This window comes from Micropterus salmoides, unplaced genomic scaffold, assembly GCF_014851395.1.
Source record: "Micropterus salmoides isolate LMB-PRFRI ecotype aquatic unplaced genomic scaffold, ASM1485139v1 Ms_hic_scaffold_10, whole genome shotgun sequence".
Lineage (NCBI taxonomy): Eukaryota > Metazoa > Chordata > Actinopteri > Centrarchiformes > Centrarchidae > Micropterus > Micropterus salmoides.
Genome location: NW_024040041.1, coordinates 10716785 through 10738949, shown reverse-complemented (window position 1 = coordinate 10738949; position 22165 = coordinate 10716785). Strand labels below are relative to the sequence as shown.

The following is a 22165-nucleotide window of genomic DNA, read 5'->3' as shown; positions in this document are numbered from 1 at the left end:
GTTTGATTGAGGTGTTTTACGATGAGTTAAAGGAAATTATAGTGGGGAAAGAGAGAAACTTAAAGTTAGAAGGTGTACTGTTTCGTCTTGGGCTGTATGGCTGCTTGGGATGTGTGTTCTCTCTGTGCAGGGGGCGTGGTAGCTGGCTCGGCACCTGGCTCTCCTCCACACCTGCAGCAGATCAACTCATCACCTCTGTGCTCTTAAGCTCCAACCTCCTGGAGGGCCGGTGCCAGATTGTTTTTTGCCATCCGTGGTAACAGTTCTCGGCCTACTCAGACGATTCTGTCACTAGCCTTCGCCTTCGCCTTCGCCTTCGCCTTAAAGTTTGTTCCTAAACAGTTTTTTTGTCTCCTCACTTTGTTTCCAGACCTCCGCTGCCTCGTGCCCCCTCGCCTTGCGAGCCACACTCCTGGATCCACAAGCTCTCTAGCTTCCCAGCCTGGCCTTCCCAACCCTTGCCTAGTTATTGTTTTTGTTCTCAAGAATAAACCTTTTTTTCCACACCTTCACCAGGTCTGCGTTTGCACCTGAGTTCTACCACCACCCAACTCGAACAGTGTACATTGTATTTTTATGTTTGTTAAAGCATAATAGATAGAAGAATATTTCCTTTCTTGACATTTTGTGAGTTTGCTTTTTTTTTATTTATTAGATTAAAGAAGCTTGTGGAATGCTAGCACAGATCTCCCACCTGAAACTATGGGGGAGAGGCCTGAAGTATACTATCAGACAATCACCTCTCAAGGCACAAGTGGTATTACAACACAGGACTAGCTGGTTAACAGGCTAATATCTCTGCAACACAGAACATAATAGTCATTGACATGACAAACTATTACTTCTTCAAATTCCGTTTATAACGTTAGTTCATTTTTTAAAATGTTTTACACTAAAATTCTGGCCAAATCGCACACATACCTTTAAGGTATTTCAAGTAGTAAATCTGCCCCTGTTGTTGTGTCATTGTAAACTGCATACAGAACATGGGAGCAACAGTAAATATAAGGAGGCTATATGCAGGCATGTGAAGTTGTGAAATATATATGTATGTTTTAGAATTCTTGTAATTTTAGCAGCGAGTTGTGAATGATATTGTGATTTTAGTTTATTTTGACATGTCTGTTTTGCATTAACAGAGGTCAGACAGTGGTCAACTAAAAAAACCCAAATATGACAGGTATACACAGGTAAATATGGGGTTGACAAACTTGATATCATAACATGATACACCTGTTGCACCAGGGTTTGCACGTGTGGCTGCCTCAACTCAACCCAAATCCTATTCCACAAATTGTTAAAAAAATTTTTACCAACCCCACAAAGCAATATTTCAATTTCACTCCATAATAAAATTGCTTTCTTTTCAATCTTAAACTCTGTCCTCTTTCATCACTGACTTCATTCTCTTGGTCCCATCTCTTTGTTTCCCCCTCCTCTCTGTCTGACAATATGGGTCATCTTTCAACACATTGCTATAAATGAATTTTAAACACATTTATATTGTCCAGACTCTCATGACCATGTGGATATATTGAATCTGTTAGTTTAATTTTTCAATGATCCAATTTTTTAAATCATTAAGAGCTATAAAAGTAAAATGTACTTCTCACTTTTGCCAGTGTTTCTGTTCTTTTTGATACTGTAGTGCAGCACTTCCTGTACTTTGTGCTCTCTGTTTCTATCCCTAACCTGTAGTCCTCATTGCTCCCTCCCCCTTGCTCCCTCACGCACTGTTCTATTTGTGTCCATGCCGTAACCTCTTGGAACCCAATCCTTCTGGACAGCTGAATGAAAAGGAACATTACTGTAAATTGCCTAAACAGACACACAGAGGAAGAGAGACAGTTCAGAGGAGTATGACCACTTTCACCAGAATGAGACGCAATGTAGATAGATGAACAGATCAATAGATGAAGTACGTCTAAGCATATATGGGTTAAAATGCTGCCATCATGCAAATTTCTGTCACTTTCTGTCATGAAGTTAATGTGTCTCTCTGTAAAAATATGCCACAGTCCACAGCAAATCTCTCTTTACAATACATACATCTTAACACTGTGTGGAACACCAGTTTCAATATACTGTATCTAAACAACACCAAATGCTGTTAGAAGAGTTTCAAGTATAATTTCAGTTTTAATGAAAATATCCATCTTATTTTAGAGTTTGGCTCAATCCATGTCATTATATTTTAGACTTCTGTGGAAGTCTCTTGGAGTTCCCAGAGTTTGTCTTTTCCAAAATCGGTCCAAACTGCTCTCAGTCCAGCTACTTTGGTGCGAGGCCCATGCCGCTACAGTCAACAGGTTGATGAGTTCATGTGCTCAAGGCAAAGTGTGCAGTGCCCAGGCTGGCTGAGCCCCAACTGTAACCCAGCCACTTGTAGGGTATTTGATCCACTTAACACCTGAGCCCAGAAAATAAACCTGGACGACACTCGGAGGAAGGCCTAAACACTTAGAACAGTCGATGGAGTTTGTGATATACTGTTTTTTTATAGTGACAGAACATTTTAGACATTTACTTTTTTTTGTGCATTTTTTCTCCAAACAACAAACGATGAAATTAAAGCATTAACCAACAAGCTTCATACATTTGTAGGTACCACTAGACTCCATAGATTCATTTGTTCATTGTGTGACTTAAATCAAGCATTTATTTTGAAACATACGCCATTAAGTTTACAGTTGCACCTCCCCTCTTGTCACTTCCTGTAACTTGATATCCCTTACACTATCCCTGATCAGGTAATCAAAATTCCAGCTAAGCTTTTGTTCTCTCGCTTTCCACTCTCACGGGCTCACATCTCAGACCTGGGGACAGAGGACTCCTCAGCAGTCTAGTCTGGTCGGAGCAGACACACCGAACCAAACTCTTTTTTGTTACGGCAGTGACACGAGGGATCCCTGCAGCCAAGCAAATTCTTTGCATCTATGCTTTGTTTAATCCATATAACTATATACAGCACAGTGTTTTGCACAGACGATTATTACAGTTGCACAACGCGCTTACGCTGTGGACAATTAAAGTCAGCGTGATTTGATGGAGTGGAAGAGACAGTGTCCAAAGTATGGGTGCTTTCAAGCTAAAATGCAAAGCAAAATGGCCTAGGCTACTGCAATTTTCAAATCGCAGTAGGCATATATTATTTGTTAAAGGTGAAATGTGTGTAAAAATACCATTAAATACTAAATTAAAATTAAATTAAATACTGTCGTGTTGCAGAGATGTCCTGGTCTAAAACATCTTTGGCTGCTACTAATCCATCTCAAAAAAGTCACACCATAACCATTTTAACATGTTTTTCAATGAAAATGAGAATAGTAATGTATTAATTAAAATCGTGATGGCCACACGCTAAGTTGGTGTTAGTTGTGCTTCACACAGATGCAGGGTGTTGCGTGCCAACTAACTGTCCTCTGTCCTGGCACTGTTATATTACATATCGAATTGGCTTTAAACATAGCCACACACTGAGGAAACTTAAAACTCCCGCTTCACATTCTTTCTTTGTTTCTGACCTAACCACACGTGTGTTCATGCTTACGCAGGTGAAACATATGGAGGCAGGCAGAACAAAGAAAAATATAATACGAACACACCCACACACACACACTCCTTTTTGCTTTTGACATTTAGTTAGAGCTCCTATTGTATGTTTCACCAACCTCTACTATTCAGAACTCCAAAACCTTCAACCTTTACTAGCTATTATATGGTCATGGTAAACATACTGCATGCAAGGAATGACAAACAACAGGTCTCCCACCTTGTCTGAGACTCTGACAGGCCTGGCGCTCTAACTCAAACCGTATGGCTCTTTCATCCATGTTCCTGCTGATTGGCGGAGGCCTGAGAGGGGCACAGTCAATGCGGACACAATGCAGTTGCTCCAGCATGGCAAGCGCGATCAAACGAGGGAATTCCTCTGAATGAGACTCCGTGAAACAAGAACAAAGAAAACAAGGAGCAGGAGGTCGGCTACAGCTTAGTCCAGGTGTTGGATTCACGCAGCTAAGTCACAAGTCTGTAAGTCCACAAAACAGAACAACATAATCCTTCTTGACAACTGGAAATTGAACTCTTTGAAAGTTGGGTGGATACAGTTGTTATGAGTGAAAAAAAGGATATTCTTTAAAGCAAAGTAAAATTTGAAAAGAAGGGTTGTGCAAAGTTTCTGAAATCAAAGACTATCAAAAGAAATTTCTCCTCCTCCACAAAACAGGCATTTCTTTTGAAAAAACTCTTCGCCTAGATTCAATGAAAATATTGTCCTCTTTAACGAAGTCCCCCTTAAATGTGTCATGTAAGTGGAATAAATAAAGCGTGTATAAATACAAAGCTACTGTATCAGAGCTACTGCACTGCTTTCAAAGAGCTTCTGCTGTATTTGCTGTCGCTACAGGGCTGACTAAGACGTGCGTGTGTGTATGTGTGTGAATCTGTGATCAAGCAGTCACAGCTGTTGCTGTTCAGCCGTTGACAGGCACAAACAGATGCACACGAGGACACACACACACACATACACACACACACATACACACACACACACACACGTTCTGAGAGGAGACCCTCACCAAATTCCTCTCACTTAGCACTTCTGATCTGAGCTCAGTGTGGTCACAATGATATGCACCTGTGTGAGCACCTCTCTGTCATCATACCTTCACGACTAAAATCATCACACAAACACCAAAACACCTGCTGCCAATCTGCATGCACTTCTGTCTGCTCTCACCTTTTTTGTTTGGCTTTTCTTTCTGCCCAGCTATCGGACTTTTTAACCATGTTCAAAGGAGTCTATCAAACTCAGGAACACAACTTGTCTAGTACAGTTTTTTGCAGGAGAGGACACCGCCATTAAAACTTGAGCAGCGCCAAAGACTGTCAGATCTGACAAGCAGATCTTGACCCTCTGGTGGGCAAATTGTGCTGTGGTTGATTATGAGTACTGATGTGACTGGAATCAGCAAGACGAAACGCCCAAAAGGCACAGTTTCACTGAGCTACTCACGCATGAAAAGCCTGGCATAAGACTGAACTGAGGGCAGACTGCTCACACTCATGACTCATGTGTTCTTCAGAGGGTAAATGATGACGAGGACCACAGAGACGTCCATCAGCATGCCACAGATTACCATGGTAACAATCAGTTCCCGCTCAAGTTTTTCAATTTAATGTCATGTGTTTTTTAGGCAAGGCAAGTTTATTTATATAGCACCTTCCAAACACTACAGCCATTCAAAGTGCTTTACAGACGCAAAGATACAAATACAGAAACAAAGGTACTTTATAGTATAAAAGTAGATAATCAACAGGCAATGAATTCAAATCCAAAAAATACTTCAGAGAAATAAATAAATTAAAAGCCTAAAAACAAAAGGCTAATTCTCCGTGTTTTGCTTCTTCCAGTATCTAAAGACCTGAGGGCTCTCGGCACAGGTTCGTGCCTTTGAAGGAGATTATTGATGTATATTGGTCCTAGCCCATTGAGTGCCTTAAAAGCAAGCAACAAAACCTTGAACTTGAATCTCAGTTTCACTGGAAGCCAGTGAAGTGACCTCAGAGCTGGACAGATGTGATCATATTTCCTAGTCCCCCCAGGTATAAAGTACCCCTCTTCAAGCATTTATACATGTTTGTTAGTACAGTGATTGTCAATGCAGGACACATAAGTAGAAATGAAATTCAATATTAACCTCTTAAACTCCACTAGGACACCAACAGTACGTCCTCGGCTGTGTTTTAGAGGCTGTAGCGGGTTTTAAAGTAAGAGTGAAGACACAGGCCTGCTGGGAAGGGGGCAAAATAACACTCCGAATTTAGGGTTTTGTGAATTCAATGAGCACCAATTGTGTTCATGCTCATGAAACTTTACAAGCACAAACTAGAGACCTTGGGCAGAGGTTTTCAAAGTGTAAGACAGGCCTCCCCAGGGGTGCTCCAAAATGTTTCAGGGGGGAAAAGGTGCCTTTTCCTAAGCTTTGTCTGAGGTCCCATCCACACTACTCCGTTTTAGTTTATAAACGGAGAATTAAAACGAATACGATCTCCTTCCACACCAGCGTTTTAGCTGCGTATCAGAGTTGATCTTCATCTATACTAAAACAACTGAAAACACACATCTGGTGGCCGTACACTGGACACGCGTGTGCTGGTGTAAACATGAAGCAGATAGTTACAGAAGATTTTGCAAAAGAACAAAGTACTACAGACAAAGAACCACACCAGATTTTATTTTGCATGGATCAATAACGAGATGGGACTGTTACTGAATGTAACACGGGAGTTGAAAGCAGCTGTGGCGGCGGAAAACAGGCTGGGAGTCTTCGCATACACAGTACAAGTGTAGGCTGCAAGTGTTATTTGCACGGTAGAAAATATTTTAATAAAAATACCAAGTCAAAAACTAGCATCGTGTTTCTACTTTGCATGACTTATGAGACCCAATCAGAGAGCTAAACGTGAGCGTGTGCGTCATCGTTTCTAAAGTCCTCCATTTTTGCCTGTCTTTACTAAAAGGCTCTCTGGAGTTTTAAAACAAAAAACGGGGTCGGCAGCAAACGTAGCAAAAGGTCTCCGTTTTAAAACAGAAACGCAGTAGTGTGGATGGGGCCTGAGCCCACATTTTCAGACTTTTAAAACCGCTGACCTAGGGCATTTGGAGGATATCTGGCTCTCCTTGGTATATTGACAATAAGGGGATTTATGAGCAATACCCAGAACAGATGTTACTTCTAACAGAAAATCTTTTTTGAGAAAGCCTTTTCTTTGAAACCAGCATGTAGTGAACATCAGAAGACTGCAAGTCACTTCTACACTGACTTTGACATTAAGCCATTGTGGTTGAAAGATAAAAGAAAAAAAACAAAAGGTATGACTTCATCCGTAGTCCAACTACCAGCCGATCTGTTCTCTTTCAGTAGGTCAATAATAAAGTATACCTGCCTTTCTGTCTTTATCTCTCTCTTTCAGCTTGACTGTCTTCTCTCTCTGCCAGCGTCAGTAGAAAAAACCTGTTCCCGTCCACTGACAGTTTCATTCATCTCTATTATTAAGGCTCTGTCCCAGGTGACATCAGATAATATGACATGACATTAAAAGGTGAGAAAGGGCTCTTTCAAGGTAGGAAAACCAAGCGGTCTCTTCTCATCTGTCGGTTAGCATTACAATCAACCGACGGTGCTTGTCATGTTCACATTATATTGATGAAACAAATTATGTAGCGCCGGCGGTACTTTAAAAAACAAAGAAACGGTGAGCGCGCGGTAAAGTGTGTGTAAATGATTTGGTTATCACTGACTCTATTACAGGCATAAAGGATTGTTAAGTGAGCTGACGCACACAAACAACAGTCTGCGTATTTGTGTGCACGTTAAATATGCAAGACGGTGTCTGTGGGTGCATTTTTGTATCAGAGAGTGTTAATATGCAAGATGTGGTGTCCCCAGGCAAAGAACTCCTCAGTCTGATGAGAGAGGGGAAAACGAATCAGGACTCTGATCCGCCATTACTCCAGATAAGGCCCCAACCAAAACGCTGGCAGGGATAATCCCGCTTTGCTGGGTGTGTTTGTGAGCATGTGCGTAGGTGTAAGTGATTGTTTATTCTCAGAGTGTATCTACGTCTGTGTTCAACTCTGTGCATCACTTATGTATGTGTATTATTTATGTTATAGCAAGAGTATAAATGTATCTAAAAATGTGTCTGCACATCTTTGCTTGTATGTATCTGAGTCAGTTAAGTCCCTATAAAGTGTGTCAGTCATAAACGCACAAGATAAAAGCCAACAAATTGCTAAGGGCTCCAAGTGGACTGTAAATCTCCATCTCTCTATCTTTTTCCACACGCAGAGCTCGGTCTTGCTATATCCGTGGAGGCAGATGTTAATCACTGTTTATTAATAAGCAAAAAAAAAAGCAAATCAAGTCTACTCAAAGTAGTGGTTTGGTGAGGTAATGTTTCTACAAGCATCAAAATCTATGGATTAGTCAAGGTCAATAACGTAGTGTAAGTGCTGAACTGTTACTGTCGCTACTGTTGCTGAAGTCCTGTGGAGGTCAGTTAGTTTTGTTCATTATCCTTTCTGAAATTCTATTTGTGTGGTGAGGTCAAGGGGGTATTTCCTCTTGAATATCTCTACAACTGCTATTTAGTACTACGTTATTTTATAGCAACCATATTATATATACAGTAGGTCAAATTAAGACGAGTGCCAAATAATCATGTCCATATCGGACATTTTGAGATAATTGACATCGGCTGATGCCTGCACTCAAGAGGCCGATAAACAAAAACTTTCCGCAGACACATCTGCAGGCAGCCTTGTCAGTGTGGCTGCTGTGGAACGATCTTAGCGCTTCCGCTTGTGAGTTTTGGGAAGAAGGTGAAAGTTTGTTTCAAGCCCTAAATTTCCTCATTCACTATTGTCTTTTATGAATGCTAACACATTTCTCCCATCCTAAATGACAGTAAATCCAATCTAAAACCATCACTGGCTAGTGTTAAATATATATTGTTATACTGTTGAGAATAATGCATTTGAATGACGTCACTTCTGAGCCCAACCAATGTTGGATTTTTAAGACCAATACCAAATATGATATCAGCCAAAATTCTTTTTGCCCTTCTTTTCAGAAACACATATAAACAAAGATTATCGCTGACATTTGTAACAAGCTGCGATGGACTGGCGACCTGTCCAGGGTGTACCCCGCCTTTCGCCCAATGTCAGCTGGGATTGGCTCCAGCCCCCCGTGACCCTGTACACAGGATAAGAGGATAATGAAGTAACAAGAACTTCATTGTGTTAGTTTTAGTGACATCTAGGGGTGAGTGTTGCAAATTGCAAAAAGTGGCTCACGGTGCATTCACATGCTCCTCGGATGTGTTCATGTGCTCTTAAAGGCAGGGTAGGCAAGGTGCTTGTTTCTCAAACTTACCTACCCTGCCTTTAAGTCGGAATGTGGAATCAACATGGACGCTATTACAAAGATGTGTTGGATTAGTATTATAAGAGCTAACTAACCATTATAGACATTTTACAAAGTACATGTTTGCAAATAGGGGTGTAACGGTACATGTATTCGTTCACATACGCAATCTTTTACATACGTAAATTCCGAGTTTCCACACAGACATATTAAGTGGCGGAATAAATCTCCACCATGCGGTGCTACAGCGCTACACAAGCAGCCACTTTAGCCCAGCCTCTCGCTAACTAGTGACTTGAAAACCCTACCTTATTGTTAACATCTTTTGTTTGGCAGCACTTCAGTGTCCTTGTGAAATACAACAACGGACAAGTCGATAAGACTAAAGCAGTGGGCCGACATTGCTCAGTAGTGATCGAGTATCTTTCTGCCAACACGTCAAACTTGCTAACTCTCTAAAGGTATCACACAAAGGAGAACGTCACAGTGCAAACACCTTTCGGCATTTAAACAGACTTTAGATTTCGGAAAAGTTGTCTTTTTTCTTTTTAATCAGAGCGGGCCTTCAAGCTGGGATTGATAATGCTCATAGACGGAATAAAAGAAGAATAAGAATGCTGCACTGTAATCCATATTATTATATATTTTATATTATATTTTATTAACTATATGTGGTATTGTTTTGAGAATATTTTATTTAGTAGAGAACAAGGTAGTAGTTGCAGCAGTATTTTATTTCTTATTCTTTTTTATTTTACATAATTTATTCATTATGTGTAATTTGGAAGTTTGTTTAAAAAACTGTAAACTAATTTGGATGTTTACAAAAATTCATAATAAACCAGCAGCAATTTAATGTTTGCATTTTTTTCCCTTACTGTACTAAACCGAACCGTTCAAAACTGAGGTACATACCGAACCAGGATTTTTATGTACCATTACACCCCTATTTGCAAAATATGTATACATATGCAATATGCACCAAATAAAAAGTCAAAGGTTCACCAGAGTGAATAGGATGCATCCTCTGGGGACCATGCAATCATGGCTACTAAAAAAATCTGTTTAAGATATCCACAAGGCCTTCAATGTCAAGATACTTCAATGACCAGATCCTATGAAAAAAGTTTAAATTCAGAAGTGTTTTCTGCATGACCCTTAGGCTTGATATCATTACCTAACAGAATGTCTGGTCTTGTGTTCGTCAATGTGAAGGAAATTAGTCCTAGTACATTTTCATTTTTAACAACTAAACTATGGCTAAACATGTCATTTTTATATTTTCCGCTGTAATTTATGGCTGCATATCAGCCTCATCTTCAGTTTCGTCACCTATAATCTTCCTAAAAAAAATCAAAGCTGTAAACAAGTGTCAAATTTAGAGGTACTCTGATCAGGATTTTTTGGGGCGATCACCAATCACTGATTGCTGAAAGCAGTATCGGCTGTTTGAAGCCTTTTATTTATCATGTAGCATTATACAGTATACGGTTATTAAAATTAACAGATGATAAAGTATGATGAAATGGCAACTGTTTATTTTATTGCCAGGAAACATGGGCAACAAATTCTGCTCAAACTGTCTTAGAGATTTAAACCACAGCAGCCTTTGCCTGGTTACTGTGAACATCTTATAGCTTAACAAATATAGCTTTCCTGTGGAATAAACAACAAAAACAGAACAAACAGCATCTTTATAAATTTACTTCAACTATAAATACTGCAACAAAAAAGGCCGTAGCCAAAATATTTAGGAGATAAAGGAGCACAGGCATCATGAGTCGATGATAAACTGAAGTAGCTGCTTTTTGTTGTGGAGAGCTCAGGCAAGTTCTGTTGGCTTTAGGGAGTAGAGAGAGGAGCAGAGAGAGGGAGAGTGGGCTATAGAGAGGAGTCAAAACAAATAAGGGACATTTAAATAAATAACAGTACAATGTTAATTCCATATTATACTGCTTGTATATTGTTAATATTACTTATAGTTTCTATATTCAGTATAATTTCATATAGTTTACCACTAGTATAGGCCTAATATTATTTCAGTGGGTTGTTTTCATCTATTAAATCTTTGTGCAAGAAGGGAAAACGGGAGGGTTGACATGAGAGGAGTAGAGAGAGGAGTGGGGTAATGTGAGGCTGCATCCACACTACTACAGTTTTTTAAACAGTTTTATCACAAATACAATCTTCTCCGTCTACACCAGCGTTTTAGCTGCGTATCAGCGTCGATCTCCATCTATATTAAAACGCCTGAAAACACACATCTAGTGGCTGTTTAGGGACACTGGGCATGTGCGTGCCGGTGTAAACATGAAGCAGGTGGTCTACTCTGCAGTTGCAGAAGATCTGGCGAAAGAAGTGATCCAGACAAATTTTTGCACTGACTGACAACGAAGTGGAACTGTTACTGAAAGCAACACAGGAGTACAAAGAGACTGTGACTGTGGAAAGCAGACTGGGAGTCGTTGCAAAGTAAATAGCTTACGCCGACATCATGCACAGTAGGCTAACTGTTAAGTGTTATTTACACAGTACAAAATATTTTAATAAAATACTGAAACTAAAACTCTGTCAGTAGCATCGTGTGAAATGTGAGTGTCTGTGTCATCGTTTTATAAAGTCCTCCGTTTTGCCCAAAAGGGTCAGCAGCGTTTTCAAACAAACATCTTCAGATTTGCCGTTTTCTGGACGGGAGGCAGAAACGTAGCAAAATGTCTCTGTTTTATAACGAAAACAGAAAGAGAGAGGGGCAGTCAGCTGATTGAGTGGCGCCTTTCTTTGCATCAGGAAACTCACACTGAAGAATCAGGCTCTCTGCCTGTGGGTCAAGACAATAAACTCTGGTAGCCAGCGGCGTGTGCTTGAGATGAGCAGGACCGCGATAGTTTCACGTTACTCTTTAATTACTTTGTCTGATTGCTGCTCAACTCTCATTGTAAATGATTAACTGGCTGAAAATTACTTTGGTGCTAGCTAGCTTTGAAAACTTCTCAGACCGCATAGTGAAACCATTTTAGCTGCCGTTTAAAATTTGTCTGGCGAATATTGCATCATCTGATCGGCTTTTCATATCGGCCTTTTTAGAGACCACCGATCAAACTAGTTAAAGCAATTATCGGCCGATTATGATAGGTGACCGATCGATCGGAGCACCCTTAGCCATATTAACTCCAACCAACTCCTCCTCCACCTGACGGAGTTGTCATGCTACTATAATGCAGTCTCTGATAATCCTATCCATGCTTTCCACAGAAAGACTTTATTATCTGCCTAAATTCTTTGTAATCTTGAAAAGTTCAAACGTATCAGTTTTTTATAGCCATTGGACCATAGCACCCAGGTTCCATACAGAGAGTGTACTTTTTTTAAATTAGCTGTTGACTCAGTGCTATCAATTTTCCAACCCACTCTATTCACCACTAACCACTTTATATCACGTCTTTCTTTCCATTTTTTTTTCAAACAGGCAACAAAGGAATGACTCACCCCAAAATTAAAATTAATTTATTAACTATTGATCCACATGTCAGTCAAACTGAAGTATGTGTGAAAGCCTGAGACATAATGAGTTGGGTCCATCTCACTTTTCCTGCAAACTATTAAAAATAATGGGACCATGCTGTATTTTTGACAGCTTTAAAAGATGCCTGCAGTGGGAGACGCATAATCCATGTGTTTTGGTGCAGTGTGGGTCCAAAAACCCAAATATATAGTTGTTTTCCATATTTTCTATAACACTGAATTGTTCATGAGCACATTTGTAATTGTGTGCTTGGTACCGCTGAGCCTCTCTGGCTTAAGATGCTACATGCAAACCGACCCTCCGTAAACTCACCTTCACACAGAGAATAATAAATAGAGCCAGGATGTATAGGGAATAATTGTTGTTAATGTAGGGTGAACTCTTCTTTTAACCTTAAATTCTTTTAATTTATTCTTTCTTTGTACCTCCTGAGGACTCATGCCACCACAGTTTCCCGATCATCTCGAGCCAATACCTTTTCTTCAGTTGAAATAACCCCCCCACCCAACCAACCAACCCTCCTCTGATATTACATCTCTCTTTCCTCTTAACCTCTGCACCCTCTCCAACTGGTTTAAATAGCAGGACCAGCTGGCCTCAATGCTATATCCAGAACCTCTTTATCTGCGTACACTGCAGCTAGGGTTGCACACACTTTACACACACACACACACACACACACCACCACACAGAGAGGGGTTATTCAGGGCTGATTAAGGAGATTTGAAGGGGACTAAAACTGAACTTGAGTTTATCAGATGGGATTCTTTTCATTAACTGTTAACACAATGGATACACATTTGTCTGTCTTACAAAAAATGCTGGTTGTAGTACTTGTATTGGCCAGAAGCTGGGGACAGGCACCATTTAAAGAGAGAGAGCTAAAAAGTGCCTTCCTGTCTAACTGGTACAGACGTTTGCCCGCATGTTTCAGTTTACTCTGTCAGCGGTTTACTCACTGTTGCAGATATATTCACATAGCACTTGTGAAACAGAAAAACAAAACATAAGAGCCCCGTGCTGCGTCTTTCTGAGGAAAAGAGTGGGTACAGATTTGGATACACTTGCACCATGTCCTCCTATGTCTTTTTATTATCTCCACGTAAATTAAACATTTATTTGTGCCCCAAAGTTTACTTTAATTGGTCAAATCATTGTTAAACATGACCATGCAGGCTTTTTGACTGAAAGACATTAGATTAAATAGTTTCATACATAAACAGGGGCTCACTGATGCTACGCAGACATAAAGATACTAGTCTAGTGGCCTAGTGAACCTAGTTTAAATATCCAGAATGTTCTCCGCAGCCTGCCTTAGAGACACAGCTGGAGCAGTCAGAAACAGTATTGTCCTATTTGATGTACAACCTCCTTTACCAAAGTGTGTGTGTGTGCTTAGAGACAGACTTACGCAGAAGTCTTGGTGTTTGTGTTGCATTTAAGGTCACATTTGTAGTTTAACCGTCATTTGAAGAAGTGCACTTCACTGAAATGTTACATGTAACAACATTTTTCACTGGTTTGAGAGTCTGTGTGTTGTCTGTAAGCAAGCTCAGCCCTGAGTGTGTGTGTGTGTATTTGGGTATTTGTACTTGCTGTTTATAATGAGGTAATGCGAAGGGAGGCCTAGTATGTCCGAAATGTAAACTCTAGCAGCAGCTAGCAGCTCTACAGAAACTGGAAAAACCATGGCACACAACACCCTCTCTCCCTCAAATCATTCAGTAGACAAATTAATTCAATCAAAATGTGCTTTAATTGTGTTTATGTGGCATCTGAGTATGTGTGTCTTCTGTTTTAGTAATTTTCCAATGTGTGTTCTGTGTGATGGACACTTTCACCAAACATGACTTTGCACAAGTAAAAGCAGTTTCATTTGGTTCGAGTGTAAAAACTGCCACTTACCATTCTTCCTCTCTCTGACTGGCAGCACGCTAGAGGCAGGCTGCAGGGACAACTCTTGCAGCTCATTGGCCACAGCTTCACTCTGAGGGCTGGGGATGGAGGCATTTGCATTTGGTCTCTCTCCAAACTTGGTCTCCATGGTTACCGGGGATTCAGAGTGAGGCTCGTAGACAGACCTGCATACACACACAGTTTCAGGGCCTTTTCCTCAACAAAATAAATCTTAACAAAAAAATAATTCCCTTTTGTATGTAATTCAAATTAATTAAATCACACATTTATTGAACATTTGTTATATTGTTATTGAGGAAAATTATATTACAATAATTATCATTACTGTGTTGTGGCCCAGCCCTACTTTAAGGTCAGATTCTTGTTACACTCAATGCACCAACACCTCTTTTCCCACTTCTAAATACTAAACATTATGTATTGGACATTACTGAGTAAAGCTTTAATTTACTGAACAAATTTTAAACAGTATTAAATACAATATCCTAATTAAACAACAGACCTAACCCACCTCCTAGATATCCAATATTTTTATGCCAACTCTGCGAACTATTAAAATTTTGACAATATTTTGGCTGTTAGAATTGAGAGGTAGTGTTAAATCTAGTTAGACCTAGGCTGAAATAGTTGATGACAGCAGGAAGTAGCTTATGACAGCTATATCAGAACTGGCATATACGGCGGGCCGACACGTGAAACTGAAGTACAGAAAAATTAGAAAATCTAGAAAAAGTGTCTGTTGTTAGTTTATAAACCAGAGAACACTGACAAGTTTATTTTTCAACTATACAACGTCCTGCTTAGTACAAATCCTGCTCATATTTTAAATGATCAAATGCAAACTCTATTTATCTAGGGAAAGTAAAGGGATCACATGTATTTTGTCCAATAAAGTACTAACATTTGCACAATATGTTGTACACATGGGATCTGTCCAGCCTCTGAACATGGTTTCTCATTTCCCATTCTCAAACCAGTGTTCGACTAGCTGTGTTACACGCGTCATTTCCATGGATATTATATTTCCTCAGCCTTACCACCACTAGACATGCAGCTAACACCGTTTGCTTTGTACACGTTTTGTAATTGTATGAAAGGCAAACCTGAAACCACATATCCATCCCACAGCTATGGTTGGACAAGCAGTACAAGTTTACATGAGTGTAAGAGACAAGTATTAGTAGAAGTAGTAACAGTAACAGTATTGGCATTGATATAACTGCAATAAAACCAACCCCAGATAAAAAAACAACATTCCCAAGATAATTCCCTCACAGTTAGAACATAACTTTGTCCTTTTTCAGTGTTTTAGGGAAACACTGACCCTCAGTTAATGTCTGCAAGCACTGTTAAGTTACAAACTGTTCTCTAAATTTGCCTTCCTGAATCAGCCCCAAACAGGTTTATGGTAACGTCTGCTGAGGTGACAGCCGATCTAACTGACTTCTCCCCCGGGTATACACTAAAGTCTGTTGCTTTCCTCCTGGCTCACAAACACAATGACAAGCAGAGTGGCTCACTGCATCTGGCTCACTGAAAAACTCTCAGACAAGCTTTAAAATCACTAAAGCAAGCTATCTATCAAGGACTGTTGTGCATGTTTTGTGACTGTTCACTAGGTCCCACCCCTTTGGTTACTGCTGTTATGTGTGGCAGGCTTTTCCTCTTCACACGGCAAAGCCTTTTCATTTTTAGCTGATGACCGTGTGGATTTTGTTAGCTAGCATAGTTAATGCTAACTCTAAAACTCTTCAGGTTGGGTGAAACCTCTGTCTCCAGCTAACATTCTCTCTTTTTCAGCTGATTCATTTTAAACCATTAAGCCTGTACACAAGTTTTAAATACGTCCCAGGGACTACCTATATGGTATACTGTAGGTCAATGCTAAAAGGCTGAGGGTGAAGCTACATGTCCCAGGCAGAAAGTCAGTGTCCTCACCAGCTGATCAGCAGCAGCATTGTACATTAAAAGCACAGAAATAAGACATACAGTGGGTACGGAAAGTATTCAGACCCCTTTAAATTTTTCACTCTTTGTTTCATTGCAGCCATTTTCCAAAAATCAAAAAAGTTCATTTTATTTCTCAGTAATGTACACTCAGCACCCCATCTTGACAGAAAAAAACTGAAATGTAGAAATTTTTGCAAATTTATTAAAAAAGAGAAACTGAAATATCACATGGTCATAAGTATTCAGACCCTTTGCTCAGTATTTAGTAGAAGCACCCTTTTGATCTAATACAGCCATGAGTCATTTTGGGAAAGATACAAGTTTTTCACATCTGGATTTGGGTATCCTCTGCCATTCCTCCTTGCAGATCCTCTCCAGTTCTGTCAGGTTGGATGGTAAACGTTGGTGGACAGCCATTTTCAGGTCTCTCCAGAGATGCTCAATTGGGTTTAAGTCAGGGCTCTGGCCGGGCCATTCAAGAACAGCCACGGAGTTGTTGTGAAGCCTCTCCTTCGTTATTTTAGCGGTGTGCTTAGGGTCATTGTCTTGTTGGAAGGTAAACCTTCGGCCCAGTCTGAGGTCCAGAGCACTCTGGAAAAGGTTTTCGTCCAGGATATCCCTGTACTTGGCCGCATTCATCTTTCCCTCGATTGCAACCAGTCGTCCTGTCCCTGCAGCTGAAAAACACCCCCACAGCATGATGCTGCCACCACCATGCTTCACTGTTGAGACTGTATTGGACAGGTGATGAGCAGTGCCTGGTTTTCTCCACACATACCGCTTAGAATTAAGGCCAACAAGTTCTATCTTGGTCTCATCAGACCAGAGGATCTTATTTATCACCATCTTGGAGTCCTTCAGGTGTTTTTTAGCAAACTCCATGCGGGCTTTCATGTGTCTTGCACTGAGGAGAGGCTTCCGTCGGGCCACTCTGCCATAAAGCCCCGACTGGTGGATTGCTGCAGTGATGGTTGACTTACTACAACTTTCTCCCATCTCCCGACTGCATCTCTGGAGCTCAGCCACAGTGACCTTTGGGTTCTTCTTTACCTCTCTCACCAAGGCTCTTCTCCCCCGATAGCTCAGTTTGGCCGGATGGCCAGCTCTAGGAAGGGTTCTGGTCGTCCCAAACGTCTTCCATTTGAGGATTATGGAGGCCACTGTGCTCTTAGGAACCTTAAGTGCAGCAGAAATTTTTTTGTAACCTTGGCCAGATCTGTGCCTTGCCACAATTCTGTCTCTGAGCTCTTCAGGCAGTTCCTTTGACCTCATGATTCTCATTTGCTCTGACATGCACTGTGAGCTGTAAGGTCTTATATAGACAGGTGTGTGGCTTTCCTAATCAAGTCCAATCAGTATAATCAAACACAGCTGGACTCAAATGAAGGTGTAGAACCATCTCAAGGATGATCAGAAGAAATAGACAGCACCTGAGTTAAATATGAGTGTCACAGCAAAGGGTCTGAATACTTATGACCATGTGATATTTCAGTTTTTCTTTTTTAATAAATTTGCAAAAATTTCTACATTTCTGTTTTTTTCTGTCAAGATGGGGTGCTGAGTGTACATTACTGAGAAATAAAATTAACTTTTTTGATTTTTGGAAAATGGCTGCAATGAAACAAAGAGTGAAAAATTTAAAGGGGTCTGAATACTTTCCGTACCCACTGTACCTTAACAAGCCACACAGATGTATAACAGCAATATGCTTCACTTTTGTATGAGAAAAGGATTTGAGGATGAGGTAACCGATGAGTTTGGCAAAAATAAAACTATCTTAGGCTGGCGTGTTAACTTCCCCAACCCAAACAAAGAGCAAGACATTTCTGCTAATAGAGACTCAGCATCTAAACAGGTACTTTTTGAATGTAACCTATAACCTGACATCATACACTGCTCAAATAAATAAAGGGAACACTAAAATAACGCATCCTAGATCTCAATGAATGACTCATTAAATACTCCTTTCTTTACATAGCTGAAAGTGCTGACAACAAAATCACACAAAAAGTCAATCAAATCAAATTTATCAACCCATGGAGGTCTGGATTTGGAGTCACACTCAAAATCAAAGTGGAAAACCACACTACAGGCCGATCCAGCTTTGATGTAATGTCCTTAAAACAAGTCAAAATGAGGCTCAGTAGTGTGTGTGGCCTCCACGTGCCTGTATGACCTCCCTATAACGCCTGGGCATGCTCCTGATGAGGTGGCGGATGGTCTCCTGAGGGATCTCCTCCCAGACCTGGACTAAAGCGTTGGAGCGAGACATGATGTCCCAGATGTGCTCAATTGGATCCGGGTCTGGGGAACGGGCGGGCCAGTCCACAGCATCAATGCCTTCCTCTTGCAGGAACTGCTGACACACTCCAGCCACATGAGGTCTAGCATTGTCTTGCATTAGGAGGAACCCAGGGCCAACAGCACCAGCATATGGTCTCACAAGGGGTCTGAGGATCTCATCTCGGTACCTAATGGCAGTCAGGCTACCTCTGGCGAGCACATGGAGGGCTGTGCGTCTCTTGATGTATTGGCCTGTCTCCTGGTAGCGCCTCCATGCTCTGGACATTACGCCGACAGACACAGCAAACCTTCTTGCCACAGCTCGCATTGATGTGCCATCCTGGATGAGCTGCACTACCTGAGCCACTTGTGTGGGTTGTAGACTCCGTCTCATGCTACCACTAGAGTGAAAGCACCGCCAGCATTCAAAAGTGACCAAAACATCAGCCAGGAAGCATAGGAACTGAGAAGTGGTCTGTGGTCACCACCTGCACAACCACTCCTTTATTGGGGGTGTCTTGCTAATTGCCTATAATTTCCGCCTGTTGTCTATTCCATTTGCACAACAGCATGTGAAATTGATTGTCAATCAGTGTTGCTTCCTAAGTGGACAGTTTGATTTCACAGGAGTGTGATTGATTTGGAGTTACATTGTGTTGTTTAAGTGTTCCCTTTATTTTTTTGAGCAGTGTAATATAGTTAGCTAATGCCCCATTCCTTTGTAAATAACACTACGTTACTACTAAGCTAGTTAGCGAGGCATGCTAATGTGTGCAGCAAAAGTGAGAGAGAAAGCACACAGTTTAATCTGTTCCTTGCACTTTTGTTCTTGTGCTTTTCGTTTTGGAAAGGTGATAGAAAAGACACGACCCTCCAAACTCTTCATATACCCAGTATTGTTCTTACCGCAGCCCTCGTTTTGGCATATGAAGAAATCCAAAGCTTGACTGACCTGCGACTAGTTACTGTTGCTTATACTATGACTGTACAATCACTGTTTGAGAGAGAGTTTAATGAACTGTCAGTCGTAGGGATGATACATTTTTGCAGGATTGAGAAAAAAGTGATCAAATGTTTAAATTGAATATGTTGCATGTGGGTAGAGCAATGCTCATAAAGACAAGGGCTGCACAGAGTCATCCTTGTGTCACAGTTACTTTTCTAATTTTGTGTACTGGAGGATTTGAATAGGGAGAGCATGTCTCAGCTCAGGGAATTATTGTCTGCTTACAGCATTGCTCCAAACTGTAGCTAATAATCCAAATGAGAAACACTAAGAGATAGCTTGATTCGAACCATGCAGCTGTTATTTTCGTCCTAACAAAAGCAGGTCTGTGACTCATTTCAGGTCCTTACTCGTAGTAATAAACAGGGCCACACGTGTCAGATTTCATAGCAGATGACCTCACTGACAGACAGAGACTCATCACAAAGACCTGCCAATCATGCTCTAAGACATATCTTCTGTATGAGACACAACGCTGGGAGACAGGAGAGGCGACACTGGCTTCATTTAGCTCCAGAATATCCCGGCGTGTTTGTGTTGGAATGTAAACAGTGTATTGAGCGCAGGCCATACAAACAGTTGTCAACTCAAAGAGGAAAATTTATCCTGGCTTTCACCAGCTTTGTCAGTATCAAATCAAATAGTCACAAGACAGAATGCAACAACCTCGCACATCTGGGAATTACTCTTGAATGAGGTCAACTGGAAATCCATCATCACTTAGACTTATTAAAATACATAACTGTCCAAACAGCCACCTTTGTCAGATTAATAAAGGACACATGAAGATTGATGTACATACCTGGTCTTTATTTCCTGTTAAACAAGCACCCGGGGATTTCCATCTCGCTGGAATCACTTGCACTAAAAACAAGTGAGAAGAGATAAACGAGATAAGAAATTATCAGTTCAAATAATCAAACCGTTGTTTGATCCACATATACACATGGTCCAGTATACAATGGAGCAACTTGGATGTTGATTATGCTGATCCCAGATGTACAGTGTGCGACAATAACATGACTTCAGTAAAGAATCCATCAGCTCTGGATCCCTGGACCCCGAGGAGCCGGCCAGGAATCTGAGACATGAAGCCCAGGTGAGTTGTACACTCAATAACATGTCAATAAAAATGTTTCAAAATGAACGTTTTCTCTGTATAATTGTATTATTAGCTGTGTAGTAAAGTTGTTACGACAGCCAACACTGTATTGTCAATGTTTAAGGACAGCTGGACAGTTGGAGACTGTATCTGCGTTTGAAATGTTTTTAAAAGACCGGATCTTAACAGTATAGGTGGAGAGGTCAAGTAAGAAAGACAGTGAGAGATGACCTAAACTCAAAGCTACAGCCAGACTTTGGGATTAAGGAGCATCTTTACAAAGAATTGTGAGATAATTGTTCTTTAGGTTTTATTGACTACAACGGGATAAAAAACAAAAAAAATACGGGACACCATCTTCTTTAATGGTGACCCGTTGGATTAAAATTAGTGTCTGATGCAAATGATTGTTAATTCCCGGATTTTGGCAGTATGGTGAAGTGAGTCCACAAGCGCACTGTCAACATGGGTTTGACAGTGTGCTTGTCGGCAGTGTGGTCCGCGCACAGGGAGAGCATGCCACAGCGCAGTCAGCTGGAGGCTCTGTTGTTAAATACGTACCTTACTACGTCTGTCCCCGCGTGGCGCCCATGTTATTGTCTAGCTCAAACTGATAAGAGCAAAATACGAGCAGAGCTTTTTAGCTAGTCCGGAGAGGCTGAGAAAGTTTGCTCGACACACATTGTGAAGTCAACCAGGATGAGAAAATAATTATTTCCTGGTAAAACTTTCAAAATACAACTCTTGTTGTTGACCCTATCAGAAGAAGAGTTGAAGAACAATAACGCTACATTTGTTTTGAAAGAAAGAGCGCTAAACCTCCGCTGTTATTGTGCGTCTCGGTGTGTATCGCAGCATCTTACCTGACTTCCTCCCCACTAAACCGGCCTCACAGATATCATAAAGTATCAGTTGGTGATATTTCTGTGGGAGTGGCTCCTCCCTGCTGCCGCGCGGCTCTCGGCTCCACAGTGAAAAGTTCACCTGTACTGAGACAGGAGGATGCACATTGAAGACATTGTGTGGCTATAATAATGCGAAAAACATTTTGCATTATTTGGTTGGGTAGCCTATTATTTACTGGTACAGTAGAAAGACCATGGGGACTTGAAGAAAAGAAATAAGTAAAGTAAATACAATTGCCATACAGTTTTAACTTGCACTAATTTATTTCTTAACAGTCAGGGAATATAGTAAGTTAAGTTTATTTTTTAAAAACACCTTTCTAAAACAGATGTAATAATTTCCTTCACAATAAAAAGACATAAAACAGAGACGCAATAAGAGTGGGGGTAAACAATAGGGGAGGCCCTGAGCAAGAACGGAGCTGTGGGGGGCCCAACCTAAACGCCCATTTATCCCACTCTGTGCAATGTGTACAGTTTTTGTTACAGTAAAATGGTAATTTAATTTAGCACAACTTAATTTAGGAATATGGAACAAGCGCG

General features: G+C 40.8%; 1 protein-coding gene across 4 annotated transcripts in view; it reads right to left on the bottom strand.

Annotated features, from left to right (window-relative positions):
* LOC119885652 (myocardin-related transcription factor A-like) overlaps positions 1 to 21695 on the bottom strand; it is a 49753-nt gene extending 28058 nt beyond the window's left edge. Inside the window, exons 1-3 of one of the 4 annotated variants that reach the window (XM_038695800.1) lie at positions 21581 to 21695; positions 20418 to 20479; positions 14365 to 14540 (exon numbers count right to left, since the gene is read on the bottom strand). In XM_038695800.1, the coding sequence (XP_038551728.1) occupies positions 14365 to 14503 (139 nt within the window). In that variant the 5' untranslated portion in view covers positions 14504 to 14540; positions 20418 to 20479; positions 21581 to 21695. Of the gene's footprint in view, positions 1 to 3772; positions 4407 to 14364; positions 14541 to 20417; positions 20480 to 21278; positions 21559 to 21580 lie in introns of those variants that run through there. The other 3 variants (XM_038695815.1, XM_038695791.1, XM_038695807.1) reach the window with 3 other exon arrangements.
* Positions 21696 to 22165: the final 470 nt, after the last annotated feature.